The 26,425-nt window shown below is 40.9% G+C and overlaps 2 protein-coding genes and 2 non-coding genes across 6 annotated transcripts in view; 1 reads left to right on the forward strand and 3 right to left on the reverse strand.

Moving 5' to 3' along the window:
- Positions 1 to 462: 462 nt before the first annotated feature.
- NANOG (Nanog homeobox) lies at positions 463 to 6,459 on the forward strand. 2 transcript variants are annotated; one of them, XM_037068270.1, is made up of 4 exons: positions 463 to 613; positions 3,611 to 3,870; positions 5,747 to 5,833; positions 5,970 to 6,459. In XM_037068270.1, exons 1-4 carry the CDS (start codon positions 463 to 465, stop codon positions 6,390 to 6,392), a joined length of 921 nt encoding a protein of 306 aa, XP_036924165.1. In that variant the 3' UTR covers positions 6,393 to 6,459. The 2 variants fall into 2 exon arrangements, with proteins under 2 accessions (XP_036924165.1, XP_036924166.1); XM_037068271.1 differs by having other exon boundaries at positions 6,021 to 6,459.
- A 2,495-nt stretch (positions 6,460 to 8,954) lies between these two features.
- Positions 8,955 to 9,058, reverse strand: LOC119002578 (U6 spliceosomal RNA). Its single transcript, XR_005069773.1, has one exon. It is a non-coding gene; the product is annotated as a U6 spliceosomal RNA (small nuclear RNA).
- A 1,588-nt stretch (positions 9,059 to 10,646) lies between these two features.
- On the reverse strand, positions 10,647 to 10,750 carry LOC119002576 (U6 spliceosomal RNA). Its single transcript, XR_005069771.1, has one exon. It is a non-coding gene; the product is annotated as a U6 spliceosomal RNA (small nuclear RNA).
- Positions 10,751 to 23,900: 13,150 nt separating this feature from the next.
- Positions 23,901 to 26,425, reverse strand: part of SLC2A3 (solute carrier family 2 member 3) — a 60,208-nt gene continuing 57,683 nt past the window's right edge. For both annotated transcript variants that reach the window (XM_037068137.1, XM_037068138.1), the window contains one exon: positions 23,901 to 26,326. In XM_037068137.1, coding sequence (XP_036924032.1) covers positions 26,108 to 26,326 — 219 coding nt within the window. In that variant the 3' untranslated portion in view covers positions 23,901 to 26,107. The remainder of the gene's footprint in view (positions 26,327 to 26,425) is intronic.

Raw genomic sequence — 26,425 nt, forward strand, 5'->3', positions numbered from 1 at the left:
AATTTTATTCACCTGACGTAGCCTCAGGAATTGGAAGTACACCTTTGATTTTAAAAGGTAGAAAAGTGATGAATCGAGAAGCGTTTCATTACGGGGTTTATTGTGTCCGTGGCCCCAGTTTTCTCATTCCCCACCCAGTCTGGGTTATTCCGCAGCTACCTTTTGCATTACAATGGCCTTGGGGAGACTGGCAGACGGGATTAACTGAGATTTCGAGAGGGTGTGTGTGGGTGTGGGGCTAACAAGAGGGGCGGGTCTAAATGCCGCTGAGCCTCCCTTATAAATCGCGAGCTTCCAACAGTTCAACCTTTTCGTGGATTGGGTTGGTTGACTCTGACTACGGGAAAGGTTGCTCACTTCATCCTTTTTGATACTTTTACACCTGGAGGTCTTCGTATTTCTCTAAGCTCTTCTCTCTTACCATCTGGTTCCTGACGTGTTTTTCTCCTTCAACTCAACAGCATGAGTGTGGATTCGGCTTCTCCCCAAAGCCTGCCCTGCCTTGAAGCATCCAATTCTAGGGAACCTTCACCAGTGCCTGAGGTTTATGAGCCTGACAAAAACTATGCATCCTTGCCAATGTCATCTTCTGAGACACTCCACACAGAGACTGGTAAGAAAAAATTGAATCCTTGCCTGAGTTCCTTCAGGGAGCGAGGAAGAAGGAAAAGGGGTTAAGGGTCATCCTTTCCCTCTTGTGAGCAATTACACCCACTAAGAGAAGCAGGTGTCATCTATTTATTAATCCTTGTGACGCCTCTCTTTCCATTGTAATGTAGCACGTGTGCCCTTTCACCCGCGTCCCAGGTGTCAGGAGTTGTGGGCTGAGACTAGGCGCGGGACTCCACTGCATCCTGTACATTTGAGGGTTAATGTGTGTGGACACTGGAAACAAATGTGTTGTGGTCAATGAGCTGATGTATGAATGAGAACCTTGTGCCAGGCACACGGTAATAGGAAATGTTTCTAAGCCAGAGGTGATAAATAACATCCCAGTTTGGGGGACTGCAGGGGGTGGGCAGGGTTGTGGGTGGTGAGCCTCACCTTCCTGGTCCGCCTCTCCAGGAATGCCAGAAATGGCTTGGCTGGTTACATGAATCTCACCTTGTTCGAATGTTTTACTTTCCACGACAGTAGCAGTGTGGCTTTTCTCCCACCTCTGGATGTCTGGGAGTTCATGGAAAGTTCTGTGACCACATGCTACCTCACATCTCTTAAATCCCAAGGAAGTGTTCGCATTATGGTGGCTAGTTTCAGAAGGTTTAGTCTGCTGATAGTCAAAGTGGCTGGAGTTGGGAATTAAAATCCAGTCCGGCTTCAAAACCTATACACTGTGGCACCTAGGCTTCCAAATAACGGTGGGTGGGAGGTGTTGGGATGTTTAAAGCCAGCAACACCTTTTTGGAAATCATTCTGTTAAAAATGAAAAGGTAAATCAATTTTTAAAGCCAAGAACGCCATTTTTAACATAGTATAAAATTAGCATAAAAACTGTTATTATAACTGTAAAACTTAAGTCATGGGAGAGTTATAACTATGTTTGAGTGCTGGGCTTTAATGCTATCCTGTTGCCTTAAACTTTGTGTCAGTGTCCTTTGATAATTTCAGCATTGAAAAAACAGTGCTGGATTGTGGGAGAAATAGCAGATGTGCATGTCCTCTGTAACAAGCCAAGTACAAGTTTGTGTAGATGCTTAATTTTTAAAACTTGCCCCACTTCTAGTCATTCGTTGAGGGCTTTCCTTCTTAGGTCTGTTTGCAAGAAGCACAAGATTGTGAATTTTTGCCTTTAAAAAAAGATTTTCTTGGGGAAAGACGGAGAGAAACATCAACCTGTGGTTGCCTCTCACGTGCCTCCTACTGGGAACCTGGCCCTGCAATCCAGGCCTTTGCCCTACACTGGGAATCCAAACGGTGACCCTTTGGTTTGCAGGCCAGCACTCAATCCACTTAGCCACACCACCTAGGGCGAGTGTTTGCCTTTTAAAGCCTGTGCATTTATACCATGACTAGGAGAACTGGAGTTGAGAACTGGGAATTCCTTAGTGCAAATAAGAATCAAAGTGCCTACCTAAATGTAGGTAATATAGGAAATAAACTACAAAATCGGTATACCCAAGTCCTGTGCTGGACCATTTTTGTCTATTACCTCATTCAGTCAGTGAAGAAACTGACTGGGGGAGGAATAATATTGGAGATGAGGTCGCAGAGCTAAGAAAGTCTGGATCGGAACAGAAGCCTATTGAACATCACATCTCCTGTTGGTTGTGGTATTTAGTAATGGGTAGTAACTGCTGGTGGTATAGGGTTCCCAGAATCTGATCATCGGTTTACTTATTTATTTACCTTTTAGATTAAATACCTTTGTTACCGGAGCTGAGGGAGGAGGGAGGAGCATTCATTTGCTGTTTTGGGCCTTGATTTTCCTCAGCTACATCCCCAGCTCCCTGCCCTCCAGCACAGACCATCTGCTCTGCCACACGGGCCTGGTCTTGGAGTGATGCACGCAAGCAGCTTGCCCTTTGGTATTGCTCCTCAAGAAGACGGCTGATTTTGGAATTCTTTTTCCTTTCATCATATTTCTTCTGAATTTTCTTTGATCATGTTTAAATTCTCTTCCTCCTTAGGAGTCAACTTGGTGCCCTTCTTGTAGCCCAGGGCAGTGCCTAGTGGGATTTCCACTGTCTGCTGTGTGGCCAATGAGTACAGTGCAGTTCTTATTTATTTTTAGAGGGAGTGGGAGGGAGAAAAGAGAAAGAGAAACATCAATGTGTGGTTGCTTCTCGAATGCCCCCTCTTGGAGACCTAGCCTGCAACCCAGGCATGAGCCCTGACTGGGAATCGAACTGGCAACTCTTTGGTTTACAGGCCTATGCTCAATCCGCTGAGCCACACCAGCCAGGGCAACATGCAATTCTTTACTAGAGTCTTGATACAGACTAGCTTATTGTTGGGTGCACTGCAGACAACATCAGTAATCTTTGTTTTTCATGTACAACACTTGGAGCCCCAGGAGAAACTGCCCACATCCAGCCTCAAGGCACAGGTGGTACTTCTGGTTGCCTCCCCACACGTGGACTGTGTGTAGGCAGTGGGCCAATCTGAGCACTGGCAGCAGGGTGCCCCAGCTCAGAGTTTTGCTTCTTGCGCTGGGGTTTGCTCTTGCCCCCAGTCTTTGTTGCTTGTGCCAGCTGTCTTGAGACATGCCCATGGCACAGCACTGGCTGGAAAAAGCTGATCATCACTTTAAAAAATCATGTAGGTATTAAGATTACTAAAGGAAGTTATGAAGGGACACAGTAGGTGGGAGTCAAGTAATCCGTTTTGACTTTTATGAACAGCCAGGGTGTTGTCCCAGAGGTTTGAATCCCACTCTGTTCCCCAGCAGTATTAGCCAAGTCCGTTAGGATTAGCCATGACCACTGCATGTAAAATGGTAACACTGGTACACTGAACTGTACAAAGGTTGGCATATTATTCAGGTTACTTAAAAACTATTTGTTCCTACCTATCTCTGAGGTTGTGAAGACTTTAAAGATGCTTTGAAAATAAATATACATATTAGTATTTTAAAGGCTTTAGAGAAAAGTGTCATTTTTATTCCCAACAGTCTCTCCTCTTCCTTCCTCCATGGACCTGCTTATTCAGAACAGCCCTGATTCTTCCACCAGTCCCAGCATAATACTGCCCACTTCTGTAGAGGACAATGTAGCGAAGGAGGAAAAGGGCCAGGTCAAGAAACAGAAGGTCAGAACCGTCTTCTCACAGACCCAGCTCTGTGTACTCAATGAGAGATTTCAGAGACAGAAGTATCTCAGCCTCCAGCAGATGCAAGAACTTTCCAACGTCCTGAACCTTAGCTACAAACAAGTAAGGTGTTTTTGGTTGTTTTCTTTGCAATAAGAAATTTTAAAAAATGGAAAGCTAATTTGCAGATAAGCATTGCTAGCATCTTTCTGTGCCCTTTGTCTTTATAGTACCACCCACAAATAATTTAATATGAGAATGGAAGGTTTTTGCAACATGTTTCATAACCATCTTTCTTTTCATTAAACAGTCGACTGTGTGAATGTATCTAATTTATTTGACAATTTTCCCTGTTGCACAAATCAAAATTGTGAAACTGTTTCCAATTTTGCCTTAATCAAAAGAGGTGCATACTTTCATCTTCCAGGTTAGGAGAGTCCCTGACCAAAACTGGTTCTCTTTAAAAATTACATCTTTTGTTTTTATCTGTTTTCATTTGATTACTAATGAGGTTAATCATTTTTTACACGCTTCTCTTTTTTTCATACATGTGTTGGCATTTTACTCAGTAAAATATTTTATTGTGATCTATCAGTGGTTCCGTACTTAGAAAGGCCTTCAATCATGGTTTTATTTTACATGTGTGTATATGTGTGTACACACATTCTGGTCCTTCTGTGATCTCATTTCCTAACTTAAGTTTATAAACCATGTGGAATTTTAGTTTCTTGTGTCCTGCAATATAACTTGATATTTTCTAATTGTCCTGGTTGTGTGTTTCATAATCCCTGAATTAAAATGCCACCATTATCATGAAATGCTGCATTTTTCCACGTATAAAGTGCTCCCGTGTATAATGTGCATGCAAGGTTTTGACCCACACATTCAGGGAGAAAACCTTTCCTTTTATTTTTATTATTATTTTTTAATATTTTATTTATTTATCTTTAGAGGGGAAGGGAAGGAGAGAAGGAGAGAAATATCAATGTGTGGTTGCCTCTCATGAGTCCCCTGCTGGGAACTGGCCTGCAACCCAGGCATGTGCCCTGACTGGGAATCGAACCGCGATACTCTGGTTCGCAGGCCCGCGCTCAATCCACTGAGCTACACCAGCCAGGGCAAAACCTTTCCTTTTAATTTTTTAATTCAATTATTTATTTGTTTATATTTAGATATTTGGGGGTTTTTTGTATTATAAAGGAATTGTAGCATTAACTTTTGAACATATTTTGGTATAAGAAATTTTGTGTAACAAAAAAAGTACAAAAATAAAAGAACAGATACAATGTACAAGAAGTTTTTTACAACAAAATTATCATATTCCAGGGTGTTAGTTTACATATGGATATCATTATTACTCTCTAGAGTTATACTTTTTTTACAGGTTTTATTTCTTTTTAGGGAGAGGGGAAGGATGCTAGACAGGGAGAGAAACATCAGTGTGTGATTGCCTGTCACACACTCCCTACTGGAGACCTGGCCAACAATCCAGACATGTGTCCTAACTGGGAATCGAACCGGCTGCACTTCGGTTCATAGGCTGACAAACCACGGAGCCACACCAGTCAGGATGTTTTTTAGAGTTACACTTTTAACACATAAGCATAAATAATTAAAAACGTTTATATAGCTATGGAATTAGTGCTTCCCATGTATAATGTGCATCCTTAATTTTCCCTCAAGAATGTGGGCAAAAGTGCACGTTATACATGGCAAAGTATGTTATGTGTTCATGGGGAGGGGGCTTTTTTATTGCAAACAGATTAGGGTTGACTGGGGCTAATGGCATGAGTAAACTAAAGGAAGATGAGTAGACATTTCAATGTGCACTTCCAGGTTAATAGAATTGCAGTTCTTTCTTAAAAAGAATTCTAGAGATCAAAATTTTGTTCCTGAGCTTTAGATAGGGGTAGTTGTCAGGGAGGGAAATGTGAATAGTGTTCTGATCCCCAGCACATCTGCATCACTACTACTGTACGTTGTCACTTTTTTCCTGCAGATTAAGACCTGGTTCCAGAACCAGAGAATGAAATGTAAGAGGTGGCAGAAGTACAACTGGCCAAAGAGTAGCAACCATTTAACTCAGGTAACAGGAAGCATTTTTCCTGCTCTTCCCTTCCAATGACGTTTTAGTTTTGTCTGTTGCTGAAGCATACAACGCCAGTCACAGGCAGTTCTGAGTTTTCCTGTACCATTTCAGTTAACACACCCTTCTCTTTCAGATGAGCTCGGCAACTACAGAGTACATGGGCTTCTCTTCCTATCATCACCAGGGATATGTGGTGAATGCTTCTGGAAACCTTCCGATGTGGAGCAACCAGGCCTGCAGCAACCTCTCTTGCAGCAACCCTTCCTGGAACAGCCCGTCTTGGAACTACCATTCCTGCAATAGTCAGGCCTGGTGCCCCCAGACCTGGACCAACCAGGTCTGGACCAACCAGTTCTATGGTTATGGAGAGGAATCCCTGCAGCCCCAGATCCAGGTCCAGCAAACTCCCATCAGTGATTTAGAGGTCACCTTGGAAACTGCTGGGGAAAGCTATGATGCAACCGTGCAAACCCCTATGTATTATAGCAGCCAGCAAACCATGGATTTATTCCCGGATTACTACATGAATATGCAGCCAGACTCCACAGACATCTAGCCATGAACATCCAGTGTGACGACAGGTATATTCAGTCTCTATCTGGGCAGTGGCTGTATCTCTCCTAGGATTTTTCAGTGTATCTGCCTCGACAGGCTGCTTCTCATTATGCCTATTATGCTGACTTGGAGCAGTGGGGGCGAGGTGTGCTGAGTCTCATCAGAGATTTCCATAGCCTTGCTGCCATAGACATATAAGATGTTTCTGGCTATAGATGATTAAATACAATATTATTTTGAATTACTCTAGGGTGTAGAATCTCAAACTGAAGAATAGAAAGTAAAAAGTACAAAGATGTGTGATAAAAGATTATGTGTTTTCCGGGATTGGAGGCCTGTTACCAACCTCAGTTCAGGTGAATGCGGTTAAGCTACAACATACTTAACTGGTTTCCTCTGCGCCTTTTGCTGTTTTACTACAAACCCCAATTTATTACTCAACTATTTGTGATAGATGTTTTGTATTTTGCTGTATCATCATACTACCAGTTTGGCTGGTTGGTTTATAAGTTTAAATACAAATAAATAAAACATCTATTTTCCCATTAGCTGGCTCTATCCTACTTTCACCCAGTGATCTAATGAGTAAAAATCTGCCCAACATGGGTACTTACTGCACTTTTTTGATGGGGGGGATATTAACTGAAATTTTCTCTAGCCACGGGGGAGACTGCTGTTTTAGAAATGAGTAAAGAAAAAGTCAGCAAGGATATGACAGATGACTGACTAACCCAAACAAACTTACATCCTCCTGGTATGTGTAATATTGAAACTACAATAAAGTCTGTGGCTATTTTCAGTGAACAGTGACACATGTGGAGGATTTGGAAAGTGAGGAGCTCTTGGGTTCGTGGAGGCAGCCGGGAGAGGCAAATACTGGGATGTCGCCCCGGAACAAATGTCACTTACACAAAAGGCTCTGTGGCTGCTCTTCATTCAGTGTCATTCTACCCTGCCAGAAGTAACTATATTGAAATAAGCTTATTTTTAAGCATTTAAAAAACAAAGTGCTTTTATTTTTTGGCATTTAAATTCATAGATCAACTACACAGCCCAATTTCATGTGTCATTTTAATGTATGACTTCATAATTAATGTTAAAGACAAAAAATGGATCAGAGACCAATATATAAGTAAACGCTAGGGCTAGTTTGAAATAGAATTTTTTTTTTTTCAGGTAAACTATGTTCTCATCTTAGAAGAAGCTAAGCGGTCCCCTATAACTTACACTAATAAACCCTTTTTTACTTCCCTTTCCCCACCCAGGCTTGTCCCCAGTTGATTGGATTGTGGGTGCACTTTTCATTCGTGACTCTGCTTTTTGCTCCGTGGAAACCTACAGGTCTCGGAAGCATCAGAGATGCAGAGAATAACCAGAGTAGGTTTTCACAGTTCTCCCAATTTTCCACTATTGCGCTATAATGTCATCCAATCCAATTACCTAGACATTTCACAGAAGAAAAGGAAGGCAGGATAATTAATTTCTGCCAAGACCTAAGGACAACATGCTATTCCTTTCAACCGTCAGGTGTCTGAATCTGTGCCAAGCATTATATTATGAACCAAGTAGATAACTGAAACAGCATTTTATTGAACTACAAAAACAGTATACGAAATGCCATTCTCTGTCACCATTTTTTAGTTTTACAATTCAAAGACAGATTCAGTTTTGACTTTGAAAAACATCTGCCTTTTTCACTTAAATTTTGAATGTATGAATAAAGGATTAAACAAAAGATTAAACTACAGCTTTTTTTTTTTTTTAAGAAAATAATTTGTCACTAACACTTTTACAAAATGTTTGGCTCTAACTAAATGCACATAGTAGACAAAAATGTTGAGGAAATACTAAATGGTGAACCAGAGCCTAGTAACTTTTGGGAAAAGAAACTTATTACAAAGTGATTGAGCCCCGGAAACATCAGTTTAGCTCTGCATTACTTGCTCGTGTCACGGAACAATTCTTTACAGCCCTGCTTAACTGCTCGTGTTCTGCATAAACTTTGGTTTATTAGACATTGGGAACAGGCAAGGATAGGGCTAAGAATTAAGGAAAGTTTAGAGGAGCAAAGTGGACAGCAGCACCTATCACCTTCAAAGCATGCTGGATACTGGAGAAGAAAAAGGAAAAAAAAGATTGAAAAACCTAAGGCAGAGAATAGCAAAATCAAAATAAGGAAGAAAAGAACATTTTTTAAAAGATTTTTTACATTTATTTTTAGAGGGGAAGGGAAGGAGAAAGAGGGAGAGAAACATCAATGTGTGGTTGCCACTCACGGGCCCCCTACTGGGGACCTGGCTTGCAACCCAGACATGTGCCCTGACTGGGAATCAAACCAGCAACTCTGGTTCCCAGACGATGCTCAATCCACTGAGCTACACCAGCCAGGGCCAGAGAACATTTTTTATTTATCTTTTCATAAAATTGTACATTCTGATTGTAAAACTAAAAGAAACTTGCAATTAAAAACAAACTTAAGAACTACATAATAAAATGAATCTACTAAAAACATTCAATGAGAAACACTTTCTACAGTTATTGTATATGGGTGGTTTTACAAGTACTTTTTTTTTAACTCTTCATAAATTTGTGTGTCTTCCTTGCACAGGGGCCAGGCTAGTCTCTGTATCGTCCCAATTTTAGTATATATGTTGCAGAAGTGAGCACTATGTGTGAATTTTAATGGATATATGTATACTTTGTGACAGGATTATATCATGTGTTTTTTAATTAAAAATACTGATTTTAGAGACAGACATCAAATTGTTGTTCCACTTACTTAGGCATTTATTGCTTGTTTTTTGTATGTGCCTTGATGGGAGATCAAATCCACAACCTTGGTGTGTTGGGATGATGCTCTAACCAACTGCGCCACCTGGCCAGGGCCATACATTCTGTTCTCTTTTGAAAACTACTTTTTCACGACATCTTCAACTTCTCATGTCAGAATTTAGAAATATATTTGTTTGAAAGGATTGTACCTGCAATTTCCCATTTTTTCCTAAGTTTATTAGGCAAAGGTTGAGACAGTTTCTCAAGTATTCTCTATCAAAGCATTTCTTCCTTTTTTAAAAAAGATTTTATTTTTTAGAGAGAAGGGAAGAGAAGGAGAGAGGGAAACATCAATGTTGGGGGGCGCCTCCTATGCACCCCCTACTGGAGACCTGACCTGAAACCCAGGCACTCAATCCACTAGGACACACCAGCCAGGGCATCTTCCTTTAAAAAAAAAAGACTTTATTTTTAGAGAAAGAAATCAATAAGTAAAAATTAACTTCATTAAGACAAGATCATTGCAGTTAACATCACTGTTAATGTCTTCCGAGATTTTCATACACACAAATGACAAACAGAATTATAACACACTTCTCCCTATTCAAATATGGGATTATGTTATACACTTTATTCTGCAGCCTGCTTTTTCTACTTAGAAAATATCAGAAATATCTTTCCATATCAGTATATTTAGATCTGACTCCCTTTTATTGCTACATANAACTAAATGCACATAGTAGACAAAAATTTTGAGGAAATACTAAATGGTGAACCAGAGCCTAGTAACTTTTGGGAAAAGAAACTTATTACAAAGTGATTGAGCCCAGGAAACGTCAGTTTAGCTCTGTATTACTTGCTCGTGTCACGGAACAATTCTTTATAGCCCTGCTTAACTGCTCGTGTTCTGCATAAACTTTGGTTTATTAGACATTGGGAATAGGCAAGGATAGTGCTAAGAATTAAGGGAAGTTTAGAGGAGCAAAGTGGACAGCAGTACCTATCACCTTCAAAGCATGCTGGATACTGGAGAAGAAAAAGGAAAAAAAAGATTGAAAAAACCTAAGGCAGAGAATAGCAGAATCAAAATAAGGAAGAAAAGAACATCTTTAAAAAGATTTTTTACATTTATTTTTAGAGGGGAAGGGAAGAAGAAAGAGGGAGAGAAACATCAATGTGTGGTTGCCACTCACGGGCCCCCTACTGGGGACCTGGCCTGCAACCCAGGCATGTGCCCTGACTGGGAATCAAACCAGCAACTCTGGTTCCCAGACGATGCTCAATCCACTGAGCTACACCAGCCAGGGCAAGAGAACATTTTTTATTTATCTTTTCATAAAATTGTACATTCTGATTGTAAAACAAAAAGAAACTTGCAATTAAAAACAAACTTAAGAACTACATAATAAAATGAATCCACTAAAAACATTTATTCAATGATAAACACTTTCTACAGTTATTGTATATGGGTGGTTTTACAAGTACTTTTTTTTAACTCTTCATAAATTTGTGTGTCTTCCTTGCACAGGGGCCAGGCTAATCTCTGTATCGTCCCAATTTTAGTATATATGTTGCAGAAGTGAGCACTACGTGTGAATTTTAATGGATATATGTATACTTTCTGACAGGATTATACCATGTGTTTTTTAATTAAAAATACTGATTTTAGAGACAGACATCAAATTGTTGTTCCACTTACTTAGGCATTTATTGCTTGTTTTTTGTATGTGCCTTGATGGGAGATCAAATCCACAACCTTGGTGTGTTGGGATGATGCTCTAACCAACTGCGCCACCTGGCCAGGGCCATACATTCTGTTCTCTTTTGAAAACTACTTTTTCACGACATCTTCAACTTCGCATGTCAGAATTTAGAAATATATTTGTTTGAAAGGATTGTACCTGCAATTTCCCATTTTTCCCCTAAGTTTATTAGGCAAAGGTTGAGACAGTTTCTCAAGTATTCTCTATCAAAGCATTTCTTCCTTTTTTAAAAAAGATTTTATTTTTTAGAGAGAAGGGAAGAGAAGGAGAGAGGGAAACATCAATGTTGGGGGGCGCCTCCTATGCACCCCCTACTGGAGACCTGACCTGAAACCCAGGCACTCAATCCACTAGGACACACCAGCCAGGGCATCTTCCTTTAAAAAAAAAAAAGACTTTATTTTTAGAGAAAGAAATCAATAAGTAAAAATTAACTTCATTAAGACAAGATCATTGCAGTTAACATCACTGTTAATGTCTTCCGAGATTTTCATACACACAAATGACAAACAGAATTATAACACACTTCTCCCTATTCAAATATGGGATTATGTTATACACTTTATTCTGCAGCCTGCTTTTTCTACTTAGAAAATATCAGAAATATCTTTCCATATCAGTATATTTAGATCTGACTCCCTTTTATTGCTACATAGTATATATTACAGGTGTACTACAACTTACGTTGTTTCTGTTTTGGTTATTTGCCACCACAAATCATGTTGATACTAACATTTTGTCGTTTTAAACATGTTAAGATATGTTTTAAAATATGGAAAAATGCTTTCATAAATAATAGAAATTGAATTTCATACTTGACATTTCACAATATTCTTGGACTGGCCATTTCTTTTTTCTTGCAGATTTTGTGGTTAAATGAGAACTCATTAACTGGCTAATTTATTAAAACACTATTAGATAATTGTGATTAAAAAACAAGTTTATCATTTATATATGTTTTTAAAAACTTAAAAATGTGTAGTTAATACCTAAGAAGATAAAAAGATTGCTCTTTGACAATTAAGCTAATAAATATGAGGACCAAATTCATCATGTTTGTGAGGATGTCACCACAAAACCTGGAAGAGGCTGCCAAAAAAACATTAGGGGAGCCCTGGCTGGGTAGCTCAGTTGGTTAGAGCAGTGTCCCAAAACACTGAGGTCGTGGGTTCGATCTCCAGTCAGGGCACATACAGGAATCAACTAGTGAATGCATGAATAAGTGGAACAAAAAAGTTGATGTCTCTCTCCCTTTCTTTCTCATTAAAATCAATAAACAAAAATTTTTTTAAAACTTTGAAGAAATTAGGAGAGGTTAAAACCCAGTTTAAAGCTTTTCAGGGGGTAGGGAGGTAGCAAGGGGTGGAAAAGGGTATAAGGGGGATAAATGGTAATAGAAAAAATACAATGTAAAAAACAGGAAAAATAATTATTTTTGTTTAAAAAAAAAAAGGTTTTCAGCTCATCTCTTTTGGTCACACAATCGCCAAGAATATAAACTAGTGTAGAAGGGAGAAGATAGGGTAAAGATAAAATTAGTTTTAAATTCACCTGCCAATCTCTTAGTCTGTTCACTTCCCTTCAAAATCCTGCTCTTTCCATTCTCTTCCCGAAAGGAAGGAGGTGGTTATTACCCCCAATGCCATATTTTAGTTGCTTTATTAAACAGGGTAGGACAAAATTAGGTTTACAGTTATTTGTACAAAAATAACACAAGAATAAACTTTCGTGTATTCACAACTGTAAACCTACTTTCCCCACACCCTGTCTTAGATTTTAAAAATCGCTTGGTCTCGATTTTCATCTTGCACTTTCATTTCAGTTTGTACCTGAAGGGAAGCAGCCCAGTGGATTGAGTTGCCTGGGTCTTGTGACTTTCAGTCTGGACCTAATGCTCAGAAGTGGGAGAAGTACACAACAGAGCACACATCTTTCCTGTGACACATGGAACTCACACCCATTTTACCTACTTCGATAAGTAAAGAACCAGCACATGTAGGGAAAAGGAAGAAGTGGGAGGAATGCCTACTTGGCTTAGTGAATTTCAAGCACACAATTCTCACAGTAAAAGACACGTTTAATTCTGTCCTGAATAATCGTACTCAATACTTGGAAAGGTTGGTGTCTGCAGAGAAAAGTCAGGCCCAAACTGCAAACCCAAGGTAGAGGCAGATAACTGCCAGACAGGGAGGGGAGCGGGGGAGGGGCTTTTAGTAAAGTCAATACTGCTCTCAGGGCCCAGCGAGCTTTGCCTCTAGCGGGACTTAAAGGCAATTTGTTAAATAAAGAACCAGTTGGGGCAGACAAAAGCTTCCGGCACAGGAAGTTGGTTGACTAAGGACAGGGAAATGTAGGCATTTGAATAGGTTCCTTGGTGTGAGGTTGAAGTGTAACCTGATTGAAAAGCAGCAGCAGCAGCAGCTGGTGGTCAGTCTCTCTTTAAGCAGTTCCTGGTTTCTCGGTGGTTGATACAAACTCTTTGGCCGAGAAGGAAGTGCCCTTCAGAACTTCAGAAGGTTAAGTGCCTGGAAAAGGACTTTAATGCAAAGGTAACACTACTTCCATGTACACTACCACAACAAAAAAAATCTCAGACCAAATTAAGATGCTAGAATCAAATTAAACACAGGGCACGAAGCCCGGGGAATGAGATGGGTCACACTAATGCACTTAGAATGGGGCACAAGTAGGGGAGAAGGGGTTGCAACGTTCACTTGACCCTTCTCTGATGCACGATGTAGTGACAATAACTAAGAGCAAGGATTGAGGACCAGAACTGGAGGTTGAATCAGGGCCAGGGTGTTGCAGAAAAAAGGCACCTGGACACAATTGCACTGACTTGCACTATCACAGACACTGAGGGCAAGTACTTCTGGCCATAAAGTAGCTCTCCTTAGCCTGATTTTTGTCACACAAAAAAGTGTGAGCAGCTAAGTAATTTTTAAAAAGATTTTATTTATTTTTCTTTAGAGGGGAAGGGAAGGAGAGAAAGAGAAGTATCAATGTATGGTTGCCTCTCGAGTCCCCTGCCGGGAACTGGCCTGCAACCCCGGCATGTGCCCTGACTGGGAATTGAACCTCAATCGTGTGGTTCCTAGGCTCGTGCTCAATCCACTGAACTATACCAGTCAGGGCAGCTAAGTAATTTTTTTTCACTAGTTGATCAAGATACCTGTGAGGCTGGAATGGGTATAATCAATGGATGGCCAATTTAAGGGTGATGGATTCTGAGTGCCTTTGGTGAATAACCATATGTACTGTGAGACCACATAAGGGTATTAGGTGCCTCTTGCTCCTTCCATCTCATTCTGTGTTGTGTGCACATATATCTATTTATCTAAATCCAATGTCTTACAGATGAATAATTTATCTATAGTTAATGTGCTATGCCTTAGACAAATTTCCTTTGTTTCTGCTTCCATAGTCAAAGTGAGCATTCTCAGGCAACACCATAAATGCACATTGCACCAGATTAGCCACACAGTCCTATCCTTTCTGCAACCTGAAATTTTCCTGAAAGGCTCATTCTTAGCCTCCCCTCAATCTTGCACCTTACTTCTTAAGTCTCTTACCCTTTGTCAGTGGCTTAATCCTACATTCATACTCAGTGTGCCTCAAATTATGTAAGGCTTTGCAGATTCCATCAGCAGTGTTCAATTCTTCTCATTAGGTCAATAGAAATGGTTCCTTTTATCTACTGACACTCTGCCCTCTGTGAAGAAGATGCCCTTGCTTAAACATCTGCTGTATCAGTTTTCATCAGGGTTAGAAAAATATGATCATTATTGACTTTGTCAGTGGCTTTTTCCTGTGTCTTTCCTTATGCCACTTCTTTCAAAAGAACGGTGAAAATAAAGTTAGTTTCAAGGTAGACAAAAACACTGATAAGAATACTTTCCAGCCTGTCCAGGTAGCTCAGTAGATTAGAGCATCTCCCTATAAGCCAAGGCTGTGGGTTCGATCCCCAGTTCGGGCACAGACAAGAATCAACCAGTGAATGCATAAATAAGAGAAACAATACATCAGTCGGTGTTTCCTTCTCTCCCTTCCTCTCTCTTTCTCTGAAAAAAAAAAGAAAGAATACATTTATATAGTATTCTCTTACATGGGAATATATAAATTTTATTTCTCATGATCCTTATGCTACACTTCAAAGTCAAATATCATTTATACGTAAAGAAACCAAAGCTTGGGAAGTCATTTGTTGTGGTTTTTCCAGCCTGTCCCTCCTTCAGGAAGTTTAAATAACATCCAGTGTTGTCACGTTACCTCCCCTTCACAGTCTGAGTGGACTAGAACCTGTCTCTATGGGGAAACTGCTCTATCTTCACTGTAATTAATTTTCAGTCCTTAAGAAGCTACTGTTATCAAACTAAAATGTAAAAATCACCTCAAAATTCATCCTTCATTAGTTCATTTAAAATACTTGTTTTGCTAGGCATTGAGATGAGCAATATATACATGGTGCCTATCTTCTTAGGGATAACATAAATGGTTCAAGTCTCTAACCTTAGGTATTATCTTACTTGACTCTTAACATCTATGCTAACTATGTGACTACTTGAAATGCATTCTCATTCCATCTTAATAAAACAAGGTGAGATGCTATTATCCTTTATAGATTCTGAGAGTTAGAGCAGGACTAAGGACCTGCCAATGAACGAAAGCACATCTAAGAAGAGCTGACTCCGGAACCTCTAATCTCAGACACACTTTCACATGAATTTCTCTTCCTCTCAGTAGGTTGACAATACTCCCATTTTAGTACCTATGCATATGGCAATACACCCTTTAAAAAATCATCTTTTTTCCTCGGCATGTGAATACCTTCCAGATCTTTGAACCTTGAAGACTTCTGATGGGTTTCTTTTCCTCTGCTAACTATGAACAGTGGTATTCCCCAAGATTCTGTCATGAGACCTGTTCTGCGCTCTGTCTTCTTGCTTTGTCTGTGTTTTTCACTAGCACCTCCATACTGTCTGGGCTGATTTTCCAAATATGTATCTATAATTCAAGAGTTTGCAGCGCCTGTACCCCAGACATACCTGCCTACAGATATACTACACTGACTCTGGGACACAGTTTCCTCGTCTGTAAAATAAATGTGAGTAATAATTTTCTTATCCTGTGCTGGTGAGGATAAGAGTCAATGTTTGTAAAAGACCTCAGTAAATGGTAACCACAATTCTCATGGAAATTTCACTGCCATGTCAATAGGTTTCCATATTAGCTACTAGAATTGAGCAATTAGTGTAATAAGTTTTGGGGTTTTTTTAAAGAGATTTTATTTACTTATTTTTAGAGGGAAAGGGAGGGAGAAAAAGAGGGAGAGAAACATCAATGTGTGGTTGCCACTCATGTGCCCTCTACCGGGGACCTGGACTTCAACCCAGGCATGTGCTGACGGAATTGAGCTGAAGACACCTTGCTTCTCAGGCCGGGACTCAGTCCACTGAGCCACACCAGCCAGGACAAGTTTTTTTCATCCTTCTCTGAATTTTCATATAAAGGAGATTTATTATTATAACCATTTTTATACAATAAAAAGGAAGCCAACATTTTAAGCAATGTGTCAAAAGGTGGTACTGGTTGTGTGTGGTAAAATTTAGATTTAGACCTAATAGCCTAACTCCAAAGCTCCAGATGGTCCTCAGCAAGGCTAATATTGGTACCTTTAATCATTAAAATTTTTATTTCTGGCCCTGGCTGAATAGCTAGCTCAGTTGGTTAGCGCTTCATCCTGATATACCAAGGCTGAGGGTTTGATTCCCAGTCAGGGCACATATAAGAATCAACCGATGAATGCATAAATAAGTGGTAGAACAACAAATCTCTCTCTCTCATCAATAGATAAATTTCTAAAATGTTTTGTTTATTTTTAGATAGAGAGGAAAAGAGGAAGAAAGAGAGGGAAAGAAACATTATCACATCAGTTGGTTGCCTCTTGCACTTCCCCAACCAGGCACCAGGCTCACAACCCAGGTATGTGCCCTGACTGGGAATTGAACTGGCAACATTTTTGTCTGTAGGCTGGCATTCAAACCAGTGAGCCACACCAGCCAAGGTTCAGTAAAAGTTTTTTTTAAAAAAACCTTTATTTCTGCTCTTGCTTCCTTCTAATTTTTTCCCCTCAGTACAGGGAGAATAAAATGCAAATCTGTTTCTCCTTAAAACCTTTTAATGGCTCAGCTTTGATTATCTGATTGCTTCTCTCCCATACACCATCCTAATCAGAATGATCTTTGGAGTTTTTCTAATCAAAACAAACAAACACACAAACAAACACACAAACAAACAGAAAACAGACCTAGAAAAATATTAGAATGTGGAAACTGTTGCCATTATCAGCATTCACTATGTGTTTGTAATTATACAGCACATCCAAAAAAATACACATTAAAAACTTTGATTCATTTTCATTCAACATCACACATTATATCTCCCAAATGATTTTGTAGTGAAAAGGTATTGTCACTTCCCATATCAATTTAATGATAAGGTTTTCTTAGATGAAGGCAGGTTATATATTGTATAAAGCAGTTATTGATTATAGCATCTATTCCAAGAGAGCCTAAACAAGTTGGTACAAGGTAATATTTCACAAAAGGAAACTTCCCACATACAGAAAACACTCAAATATTTGTCTAGAATAAGGGTTGTATCCCAAATTTTTTACATTGTTTTGGGTAGATGGACAGTTCTAAGTTTCTGGTCAATTAAGTGATTCTCTAGCCAGCAAAAAGGGTGGTCAGGTGTCAACTAATTAACTTTTCTTTGTTTAGGCTTAACCTCCTGTTTTTCTCACTTCTTAAGATCATTGATTCCCAGCCTTTCATCTTTTCTGATCTATGTATTAAAAGCTGTAAGTTTAATCATTATGTTCAAAATACTGTCTACTATGAATTCTCTGATCCACTTCTTAAAATTAATTTCACTTTCCCTATTTTGTATTTAATTTTTTAAACTTATTCATTTGAGAGAGAGAGAGAGAGAGAGACATCGATTTGTTGTCCCACTCATCTATGTATTCGTTGGTTAGTTCTCGTCCGTGCCCTGACCAAAGATGGACCCGCCACCGTGATACATGGAGATGCCAATCTAAACAGCAGAGCTGCTGGGCGGGGGCTCTTTCGTCGTCATCTCTTAAAAATTGTTTTATCATCCTATGATCCTCTTTCTTTTTTCTGTTTCTGTTGTTCTCTTTCAATACTCCTTTTCTTGATGTATATTTTATCGGATATCCTCCCATTCTATTTTGAACCCATGGCAATCAAATTTTCAAAAACATCATTCCCCCAAAACTGTTCCTAGATATCAAAATCACTAGTGATCTCCATGTTGCTAAATCCAATGGCATTTCTCAGATCTTATCTTACCAGACTGCAAGCATTCCAAGTCATAAAGATAACTCTAATCACATATTCAGATAAAATTCCAATTAATAGAAAAGATTGTTAATGTTTAACTCCCTTGGACAAACATAATACCTTATAGATAGTCAATATTATACTTTGCTTTGTTCTTCTAAACAGTGTTATTCTGTTTTCACAGATGTATTTGACCTTGTTTCTAATATGCGATCAGTATTCCTTTCACATGTATGTTATCAGTATACATTTCCAATAACCTTTTTGGCATTTGCTAATTTGTTGTAAGATCTGCCTTTTCCTGACCTGCTAAGCATCAAATGTCTAATCTTCCATACCCGTGTCATGAAACCCTTCCCTCTCTACTTACCATCAGGCAAATCCTGGGGTGAGTCTTTGGTATGATCCGCTCTATTAAGGGGTCATGGGTTTGATTCCTGGTCAGGGCACATGCTTGGGTTGCAAGCCAGGTCCCCAGTGTGAGGGGCTATGTGAGAGGCAACCGAACACTGATGTTTCGCTCCCTCTCTTTGTCCCCCCTTTCCCCTCTCTAAAAACAAATAAATGAAATCTTTCTTTTTTTAAAATCTTTCTTAAAAACGAAGAAAAGAAGAAAAAATGGCATTGTTTGTTTGAAAAAATAAAAATACCTCCTAACCATTGGAAAAAAAGTATTTGAAAATCTCAATCTCAATAAAAACACAAACGTAAAGGACAGGGTCCCTTTCTCACTTGAGATTGACAAGGATTTATTAAACGTTCGATAATAAAACATTTTGGTTAAAAGTATGTAGAAACTGGCACACTTAAAGCTTGTTGGCTACTTAACTTGATTTTAGTCCTTGAGCGTTTAGTCAAAGACAATGGTGCCGGCTCCAGTTTTGCCAACTCAATCGCTAGGCTCAATTTCCTTACAGAGAGAAAGATAATTTGAATTTAATCTCTGAAAACTCAGATGATTCAACCCTATCAATTAAGTCACAAAGTTTAGAGCAATCCGGGAAGGGTACATTCACCTCAGAATAAGAAAGGCAGGAAATACCTGCACTTGAAAGTTTTTTGGGTTCCAAATATATCCTGGGTTCGAGCCAGGAATGGTTTTCATGATCTTGAACAAAACTGGACGACAGCTCCTTCCACCGCTCACGCCTGCGCAGTGCGGGCGGCTCGCGGGGAACCCAGCTTCGCCGAGCCCCGCCGCCTTCGGGGTCCGACTGTTTCACCTCGAGCCGGGCGCCGTCTGCCCCCACGACTGCCCGACTGGGGAGGCTGGGCAGTTGCGGCCTCAGGGCCACGCCTGGTCTGGCGGAGCTGAGTGCCCGTGCTCTTAGGCGGCCGTCGCTGAGTCTGGGAGCGCGATACTGCGGGGAGCCAGGGAGCCGCGCGCACACCCCCGCCTGCAGCCACGGCCGGGATCAAGGACACAGACTTGTTGCTAGATGACTAACTGGTGCCACATTTTGGAAATCGACACCCAAGGGGTTCTCCAGGGTGACAGGGGACGGGGTGGTTAAGACCACCAACCCGATGAGCCTAAGCTGGGGGGCTCCATCTTCACCTGCAGCCTGGTCCCCAACCCCGCGCAGCTCTGATGGCGCAAAGGGTGAGGCTGCCCCTTTGCCCTTCCCTTGTCTCGCCTAGCTAGCCAGCTCTGGGAAGAACTGCTCGCCCAACCTCAGCTGGAGCCACCCAGCCGGAACTTCGGCCAAATTTAACACTTCTGGTTAAAAAAAACAAAACAAAAAAAACGTGACACGTTTCAACTGGAATTTAATTCCAAGTACAGGTGGCTTTGGGAAGTTTGGAAGGAGGAAATTCTTTCAGCCAAAGACCACTTTGTCCAGCCAGCTGTCTAACAAGTATTGTGCGCGTTATCTACTGCCTCTGAGCTCCCAATTTATCCTTCAGTACCTGCTGGGTGGTAATGGATACGATTCCTTTATTTCATTTCTTCTTTAGAACGTTAAGCCCAATGAAGTTTTCCCATTGGATGGTGCTGAACCTTGTGGGAGGAAGGGAGATTTCTCTTGCTGGTTCCAGTGGCTGCACCACAGGTGAAGATGACAGAACTTTGGCTGGTGCCTTTCCCAGCCATGCACCCGGAATGCAAGCTCCCTCAGATACCTCACACAGACAGCCCCCGCCTAGGTCTGGCGATCACTTTCTGCGAGGCCCCCGGCTCCCCACCCGTATGGGTGCTCTAACTCATTTGTGTGACTGTCAGCTGTGGCTCCCCTGAAGAGGTGTCTCCTGCTTGTCTGGGGAATGCTCGCCAGCTCTGGTTCACGCAATGCAGCCAGTTTCTCTGCTATCCAGTGGGCGGCAGCGATGCCTTTTCTAATCAGATCTGAACCCCTCCACTTGGGAGGTGGCTCCCCCTTTCAACTTCGTTCTTACTTGGATACTCCCCTCAGCTCTTGGATACCATATTGAGTTTTCTTACATCTTTCATATTTTACTTACTCTTTTTTGTAGCTTGATATTCTTTATATTAAATACTGTTTAAGTCAATGTGCAGTCTTTAAATCAATGTGCGGTCTCTGTCTTCAGATAGGAGCCAGACTGATACACTTAATAAACATCACTAAATGTCAGGCAGTGTTGTAGGTATGAACAACACAGACAAAGCACAGGCTTTTATGGAGCTTACATTCTATAGAGGTTGTTAACCAAGACCTAACTCACAAGACAGAATCAGCCATGCAGAGCTTTGAGGCAGAATATTCTAAGCACAATGGGATACGTGTAAAGAAAGACCTTAAGTAATAATGAACTTGATATGTTTAAGAACTAGAAAGACCAGTGGGGCTAGACTTCAGTGAGCAAGACTTTTTTGCTTATTTGTGGTGCCAGATACCAAAAATTATGCACAGACCTTTTTTTTTTTTTTTTTTTTTTGCTCATCAGTTTTTGTTAGTGCTTGTATGTTTAATGTGTGGCCCAAGACAACTCTTCTTCCAATGTGACCCAGAGATGCTAAAAGGTGGACACCCCTGGTAAGGATTATGGTGGGAGTAAGGAAGGCTGTATGGAGCTCATGCCTGAGCAGAGTGAAAGTAAGCAGCCATTTAGGCTCTAGAAGGGTAGCTCAGTTGGTTAGACCACCATCCTGATGTACCAAGATTGTGGGTTCTATCCCCCATCAGGGTACATACAAGAAATCAATGCATAAATAGGTGGAACAACAGATCAATGTTTTTTTTTCTCTCTCTTTTTCTCCTGAATTAATAGCTTAAAAAAGCCCTGGCTGGTATGGCTTAGTGGGTTGAGTGACAGTCTGCGAACCAAGGAGTTGCTGATACATGCCTGGTTGTGGCCAGATTCCCAGCTGGGGGTGTAGGAGAGGCAACCACACATTGTTTCTCTTCCTTTCTCCCTTCCCCTCTCACTAAATACAATCTTTTTTTTTTATTTTTTAAAGATTTTATTTATTTATCTATAGAGGGGAAGGGAAGGAGAGAAGGAGAGAAATATCAATGTATGGTTGCCTCTCGTAAGTCCCCTGCTGGGAACTGGCCTGCAACCCAGGCATGTGCCCTGACTGGGAATTGAACCGCGATCGTGTGGTTCACAGGCCCGAGCTCAATCACTGAGCTACACCAGCCAGGGCACTAAATACAATCTTAAAAATAAAATAAGTAAACAAAAGAAAGCAGCCACCCCACCATCTTTAGTAAGTGGATGGAAACAGGGAAGGCAGTGTCTGGACTACGTAAGGCGTGGAGGTGTTAAATGTGTTGTAGAGGGCGCCAGGTATTTTCCTATGTAAAGGGGAGCCAAGAAATGATAAATCAAACTGAAAGGCAGCAGGAACTTGCTCTGGAGTGGTTGTGCCCACTATGGGGCTTAAGTTTGTTTTCTGTAGTTGATGGGAAGCTATTGAGAATTTTAAGTAGAATGGTGACATGTACATTTATATATGTGACATGAACGTTCTAACATATTAGTGTAGGACTGATTTTTTAAAAAAGATTTTATTTATTTATTTTTAGAGGGGAAGGGGGGGAGAGAAATATCAATGTATGGTTGCCTCTTGTGAGTCCCCTCCTGGGAACTGGCCTGCAACCCAGGCATGTGCCCTGACTGGGAATTGAACCGCGATCCTCTGGTTCGCAGGCCTGTGCTCAATCCACTGAGCTACACCAGCCAGGGCGTAGGACTGATTTTTAATTATCAAAGACTGAAGGAGAAACAAAGTAGGAAAGTACATAAGAGAAAAACAGAAATCTCACTGGGGAAAGAAAGCAACGCAATTTAACTATTCAAAGCAATGCACTAAGATGTTTTCATTTCATCTACACAACAAACAAGAACTGTTACTTTCACATGTCTGAGACTGTACTTGTAAGAAATTTACTCACCTGCTGGAATGATACTATCATTAAATCAACAAACAAGTGCTGGTGAGGATGTGGAGAAAAGGGAAAACTAGTGCACTGTTGGTGGGAATGCAGACTGGTGCAGCCACTTTGGGAAACAGTATGGAATTCTCTCAAAAAAATTAAAAATGGATCTGCCTTTTAACCCAGTGATTCCACTTCGGGGAATTTATCCGAAGAAACTCAAAACACTANGGCATAGGACTGATTTTTAATTATCAAAGACTGAAGGAGAAACAAAGTAGGAAAGTGCATAAGAGAAAAACAGAAATCTCACTGGGGAAAGAAAGCAACGCAATTTAACTATTCAAAGCAATGCACTAAGATGTTTTCATTTCATCTACACAACAAACGAGAACTGTTACTTTCACATGTCTGAGACTGTACTTGTAAGAAATTTACTCACCTGCCGGAATGATACTATCATTAAATCAACAAACAAGTGCTGGTGAGGATGTGGAGAAAAGGGAAAACTAGTGCACTGTTGGTGGGAATGCAGACTGGTGCAGCCACTTTGGGAAACAGTATGGAATTCTCTCAAAAAAATTAAAAATGGATCTGCCTTTTAACCCAGTGATTCCACTTCGGGGAATTTATCCGAAGAAACTCAAAACACTAATTCTGTACCCCTATGTTCACTGAGGCATTATTTACAATGGCCAAGATCTAGAAACAGCCCAATTGCTCATCAGCAGATGAGTGAATAAAAAAAGCTGTGGTACATTTGCAGAATGGAATACTACACAGCTATATAAAAGAAACTCTTACCTTTTTGCAATAGCATGGACAGACCTGGAGATTACTACACTAAGTGAAATAAGCCAGTCCAAGAAAGAAAAATAACATATGATCTCACTTACTTGTGGAATCTAATGAACAAAATAAATTAGCAAACAAAATAGAAGCAGAGGCATGGATACACAGAACAGACTGACAGCTGTCAGAAGGGAGGGGTGAACTGGATGGAAGGTGAAAGGATTAGCCAAAGAACATAGATACAAAATGCATGGACACAGACAACAGTGTGGCAATGGCCCGAGGGAAGGAGGGGCCAGGGCTGGGTGGAGGTGGGAAATGAGGAAAAAATGGGGACATATACAATAGGTACTGAATGGCTAAACCAGGATACCAAGTGGAATTTGTTGTTAGAGGAAGGACAAAAACAAAACCAAGCCTGTGATATCATAATGTACATTCAGAATTTTTATTTCAAAACAAAAAACCACAGTAACATTAATAATATAAAACATTTAGAAATATTCACAATCTGGTCACTGAAAAATGGGAAAACTTCCACATAACGTTACTGCCAACCCACAGTTTTTGAGGAGCTGAAAGCGGAGGTGTGGCTGAAGGAAAGTCACCTGTCCCAGCAAAGCTCCACACCATAGCTCTGTGAGTTCTTATCCGGAGGCTCAGTGACCACGGGGAATGGCAAGAACTGAAAACTAAGATATTGTCATAGGCAAGGATTTGGCTAAAGGGCCTGAAACGTGTAAGCACCAAGGAGGGAAAGGGAGACCAAGCAACACATGAAAAGGGGAAGAGAGGGAATCACTGGGGCCCTATCTCCATTTATAAAAGCACTGGGAAACTAGATTGTGGAGGTGTCCATGACCTACAGCAAGTGCAAGTACCTCCATCTCATCTAACTCTTCGAAACTTTCCAGATTGACAAGTCTTCAGAGTGTTTCTTAACCCCTTGAAAAGAATGCCTCCCTCTCCCCCCATGACTTCCCTCTGGCTCCCCTAGTTCGCCACTCGTCCTGATCTCACACTCTCCTACTCCCATTTTCTGAATCTAGAGTGAGGCAGAGCTCCCTACATGTTAGGAATGAGCCACAGATACAAATGCCACCCAGCAGAGGCAGTGTTCCTCAGACACATCGGGCTGAGTTTTAACACATTCCACCCAAAAGGGGGCTATAGGAACGGAGGTAACAAGTTACCAGTAAACCGCTTCCACCCAGAGCAAAGTGACAGTGCACATACATTCATACGCTCTCAAGTGTGGGCTGCACTGCACATTTACTCACACCATCTCAAATGTGGTCTATGGGAAAGACTCACATGCTCTTAGGGGACCTGACATAATACTATGGTGACATGGCAACGAGTAACTTGGCAGGGTAATAGACATAAACAAACACAAGCTGCCCCCAAAGCAATAACATATTTCAACTAGGTACTAATCACTCAGGAAAAAACCTCTCCCAGAGCCGAGGCGACAAATCCAGCTTAAATACCAACACTCTCCTATGAATCCTTTTAAAGCTATGGCTTAAAACTTAAAAAAAAAAAAATCTAAACCTCTAAAATCACCTAAAGAACAAAGTGGAGAAAAAAAGCAAGCCTTCACCAAGAACCAGTATTTCATGTTGCTCTCCCACCAATGGTAGGAGGATTTAAAAAAAAAAAAGGCTGAGTCCACCATAAAAGGAAGAAGTTGTTTGCTCCAGTGAGGGGAGGAGAGGACTGATTTCCACAAACAACCTTCCCCTCTCGGGACACCATCCAAAATCAGAACCCATCAACCACCATCACCTGCAATGCCCATCTTAGTAATAATACTAGATTTCAAGTAATACTACGTATAATTATAATCTTAAACAAAGAGAGTTCACAAGGAAACCAGTAGCTTCTTTACAAGGAAACCAGTAGCTTCTTTACACAGGCACATGACTTCGAAAAACTGAACTTGAGGCATTCCATCTGAAGGACAGATATTGTTAAGAGGCAACACGCAAACCTCACACGCCACATCATATACTCTCCAGCAACACATTAGATTTCTGCCTAAATTCTTCCCTTATTAAACTATAACCTCTCCAGTATCAAAACTTCCACCCCATAAACTCTTTAAACACCTCCCTCTAACCTCTGTTTCCTTATGTTTTCATTATTTGGTAAAATTACACTTAAAAAAATAAATATTTATGCAATAAAACCAGAAGATAAAATAAATAAAACTCAAATTAATTTGCTCTGCAGCACGGTATGGAAGTGAGGCAGGTGCTCTTATGGAAACCCTCTCCGCCTTCCACGCACTCATGCGATCTGTTTCCTGGTGAGTCTGAGGTGGGGGGAACTCTCTCCCCTACATGCCCGGATAAGCAAATATTAGAACTTAAGGAAGGAACAGCTGGCACAGCTATCAAATGCCAAGTAGCCAGTCCCTCCTGAAATGAAGGTAGGTTCACTTGGTCTCTCCTAAACAGAAGAGAATGTCCAAGAAATGAAATGTTTAAAAAGCCACTGAAGATACAATGAACCGCAGCACTGGGTTCCTCTGAGTACTCATGGAGGGTGGGCTGACAGAAGAATCAAGTAGCAGCATTCAGAAACAGTCCTGGGTTACAACCTGATGCGGTCTCTCCGCCACTCGGGGAGAGGGTGCTTTTTCATGTTGGGCGGGGGGGGGGGAGGAAGCATGGCTTAGACATTGGTGGTGGCCTCCTTATCCAGCGGGATGCTCCTCATCTCCCCGTGGTGGCCCTTCTCCGCTCGGTTAGCCTCCATCGACTGCCCTTCAAAGCCTCGCGTAATTTCCTCAAAAGTCCTGCCCCGAGTCTCAGGGACTTTGAAGAAGGTGAAGACCAAGAAGATCACAAGGAAGCCGGTGAAGACAACAAAAACGTAGGGTCCCAAATAGAACTACAAAAGAATACAGAGAAAGGAGTGTTGATGTATAGAAATCCAGTTGGCCACTGACAAACCCCATCTCCTTCACATCCATATTGCCAACAGACTGTG

The sequence above is a fragment of the Sturnira hondurensis genome, unplaced genomic scaffold (assembly GCF_014824575.4).
Source record: "Sturnira hondurensis isolate 20B ecotype Veracruz unplaced genomic scaffold, ASM1482457v3 Scaffold0017436, whole genome shotgun sequence".
NCBI lineage: Eukaryota > Metazoa > Chordata > Mammalia > Chiroptera > Phyllostomidae > Sturnira > Sturnira hondurensis.

Excerpts from the sequence above, each read along its gene's own strand:
- NANOG (XM_037068270.1), top strand. The coding sequence starts at position 463 with ATGAGTGTGGATTCGGCTTCTCCCCAAAGCCTGCCCTGCCTTGAAGCA. Across the intron at positions 614-3,610 it reads GACACTCCACACAGAGACTG|TCTCTCCTCTTCCTTCCTCC; the intron begins GTAAGAAAAAAT and ends TATTCCCAACAG. Across the intron at positions 5,834-5,969 it reads GTAGCAACCATTTAACTCAG|ATGAGCTCGGCAACTACAGA; the intron begins GTAACAGGAAGC and ends CTTCTCTTTCAG.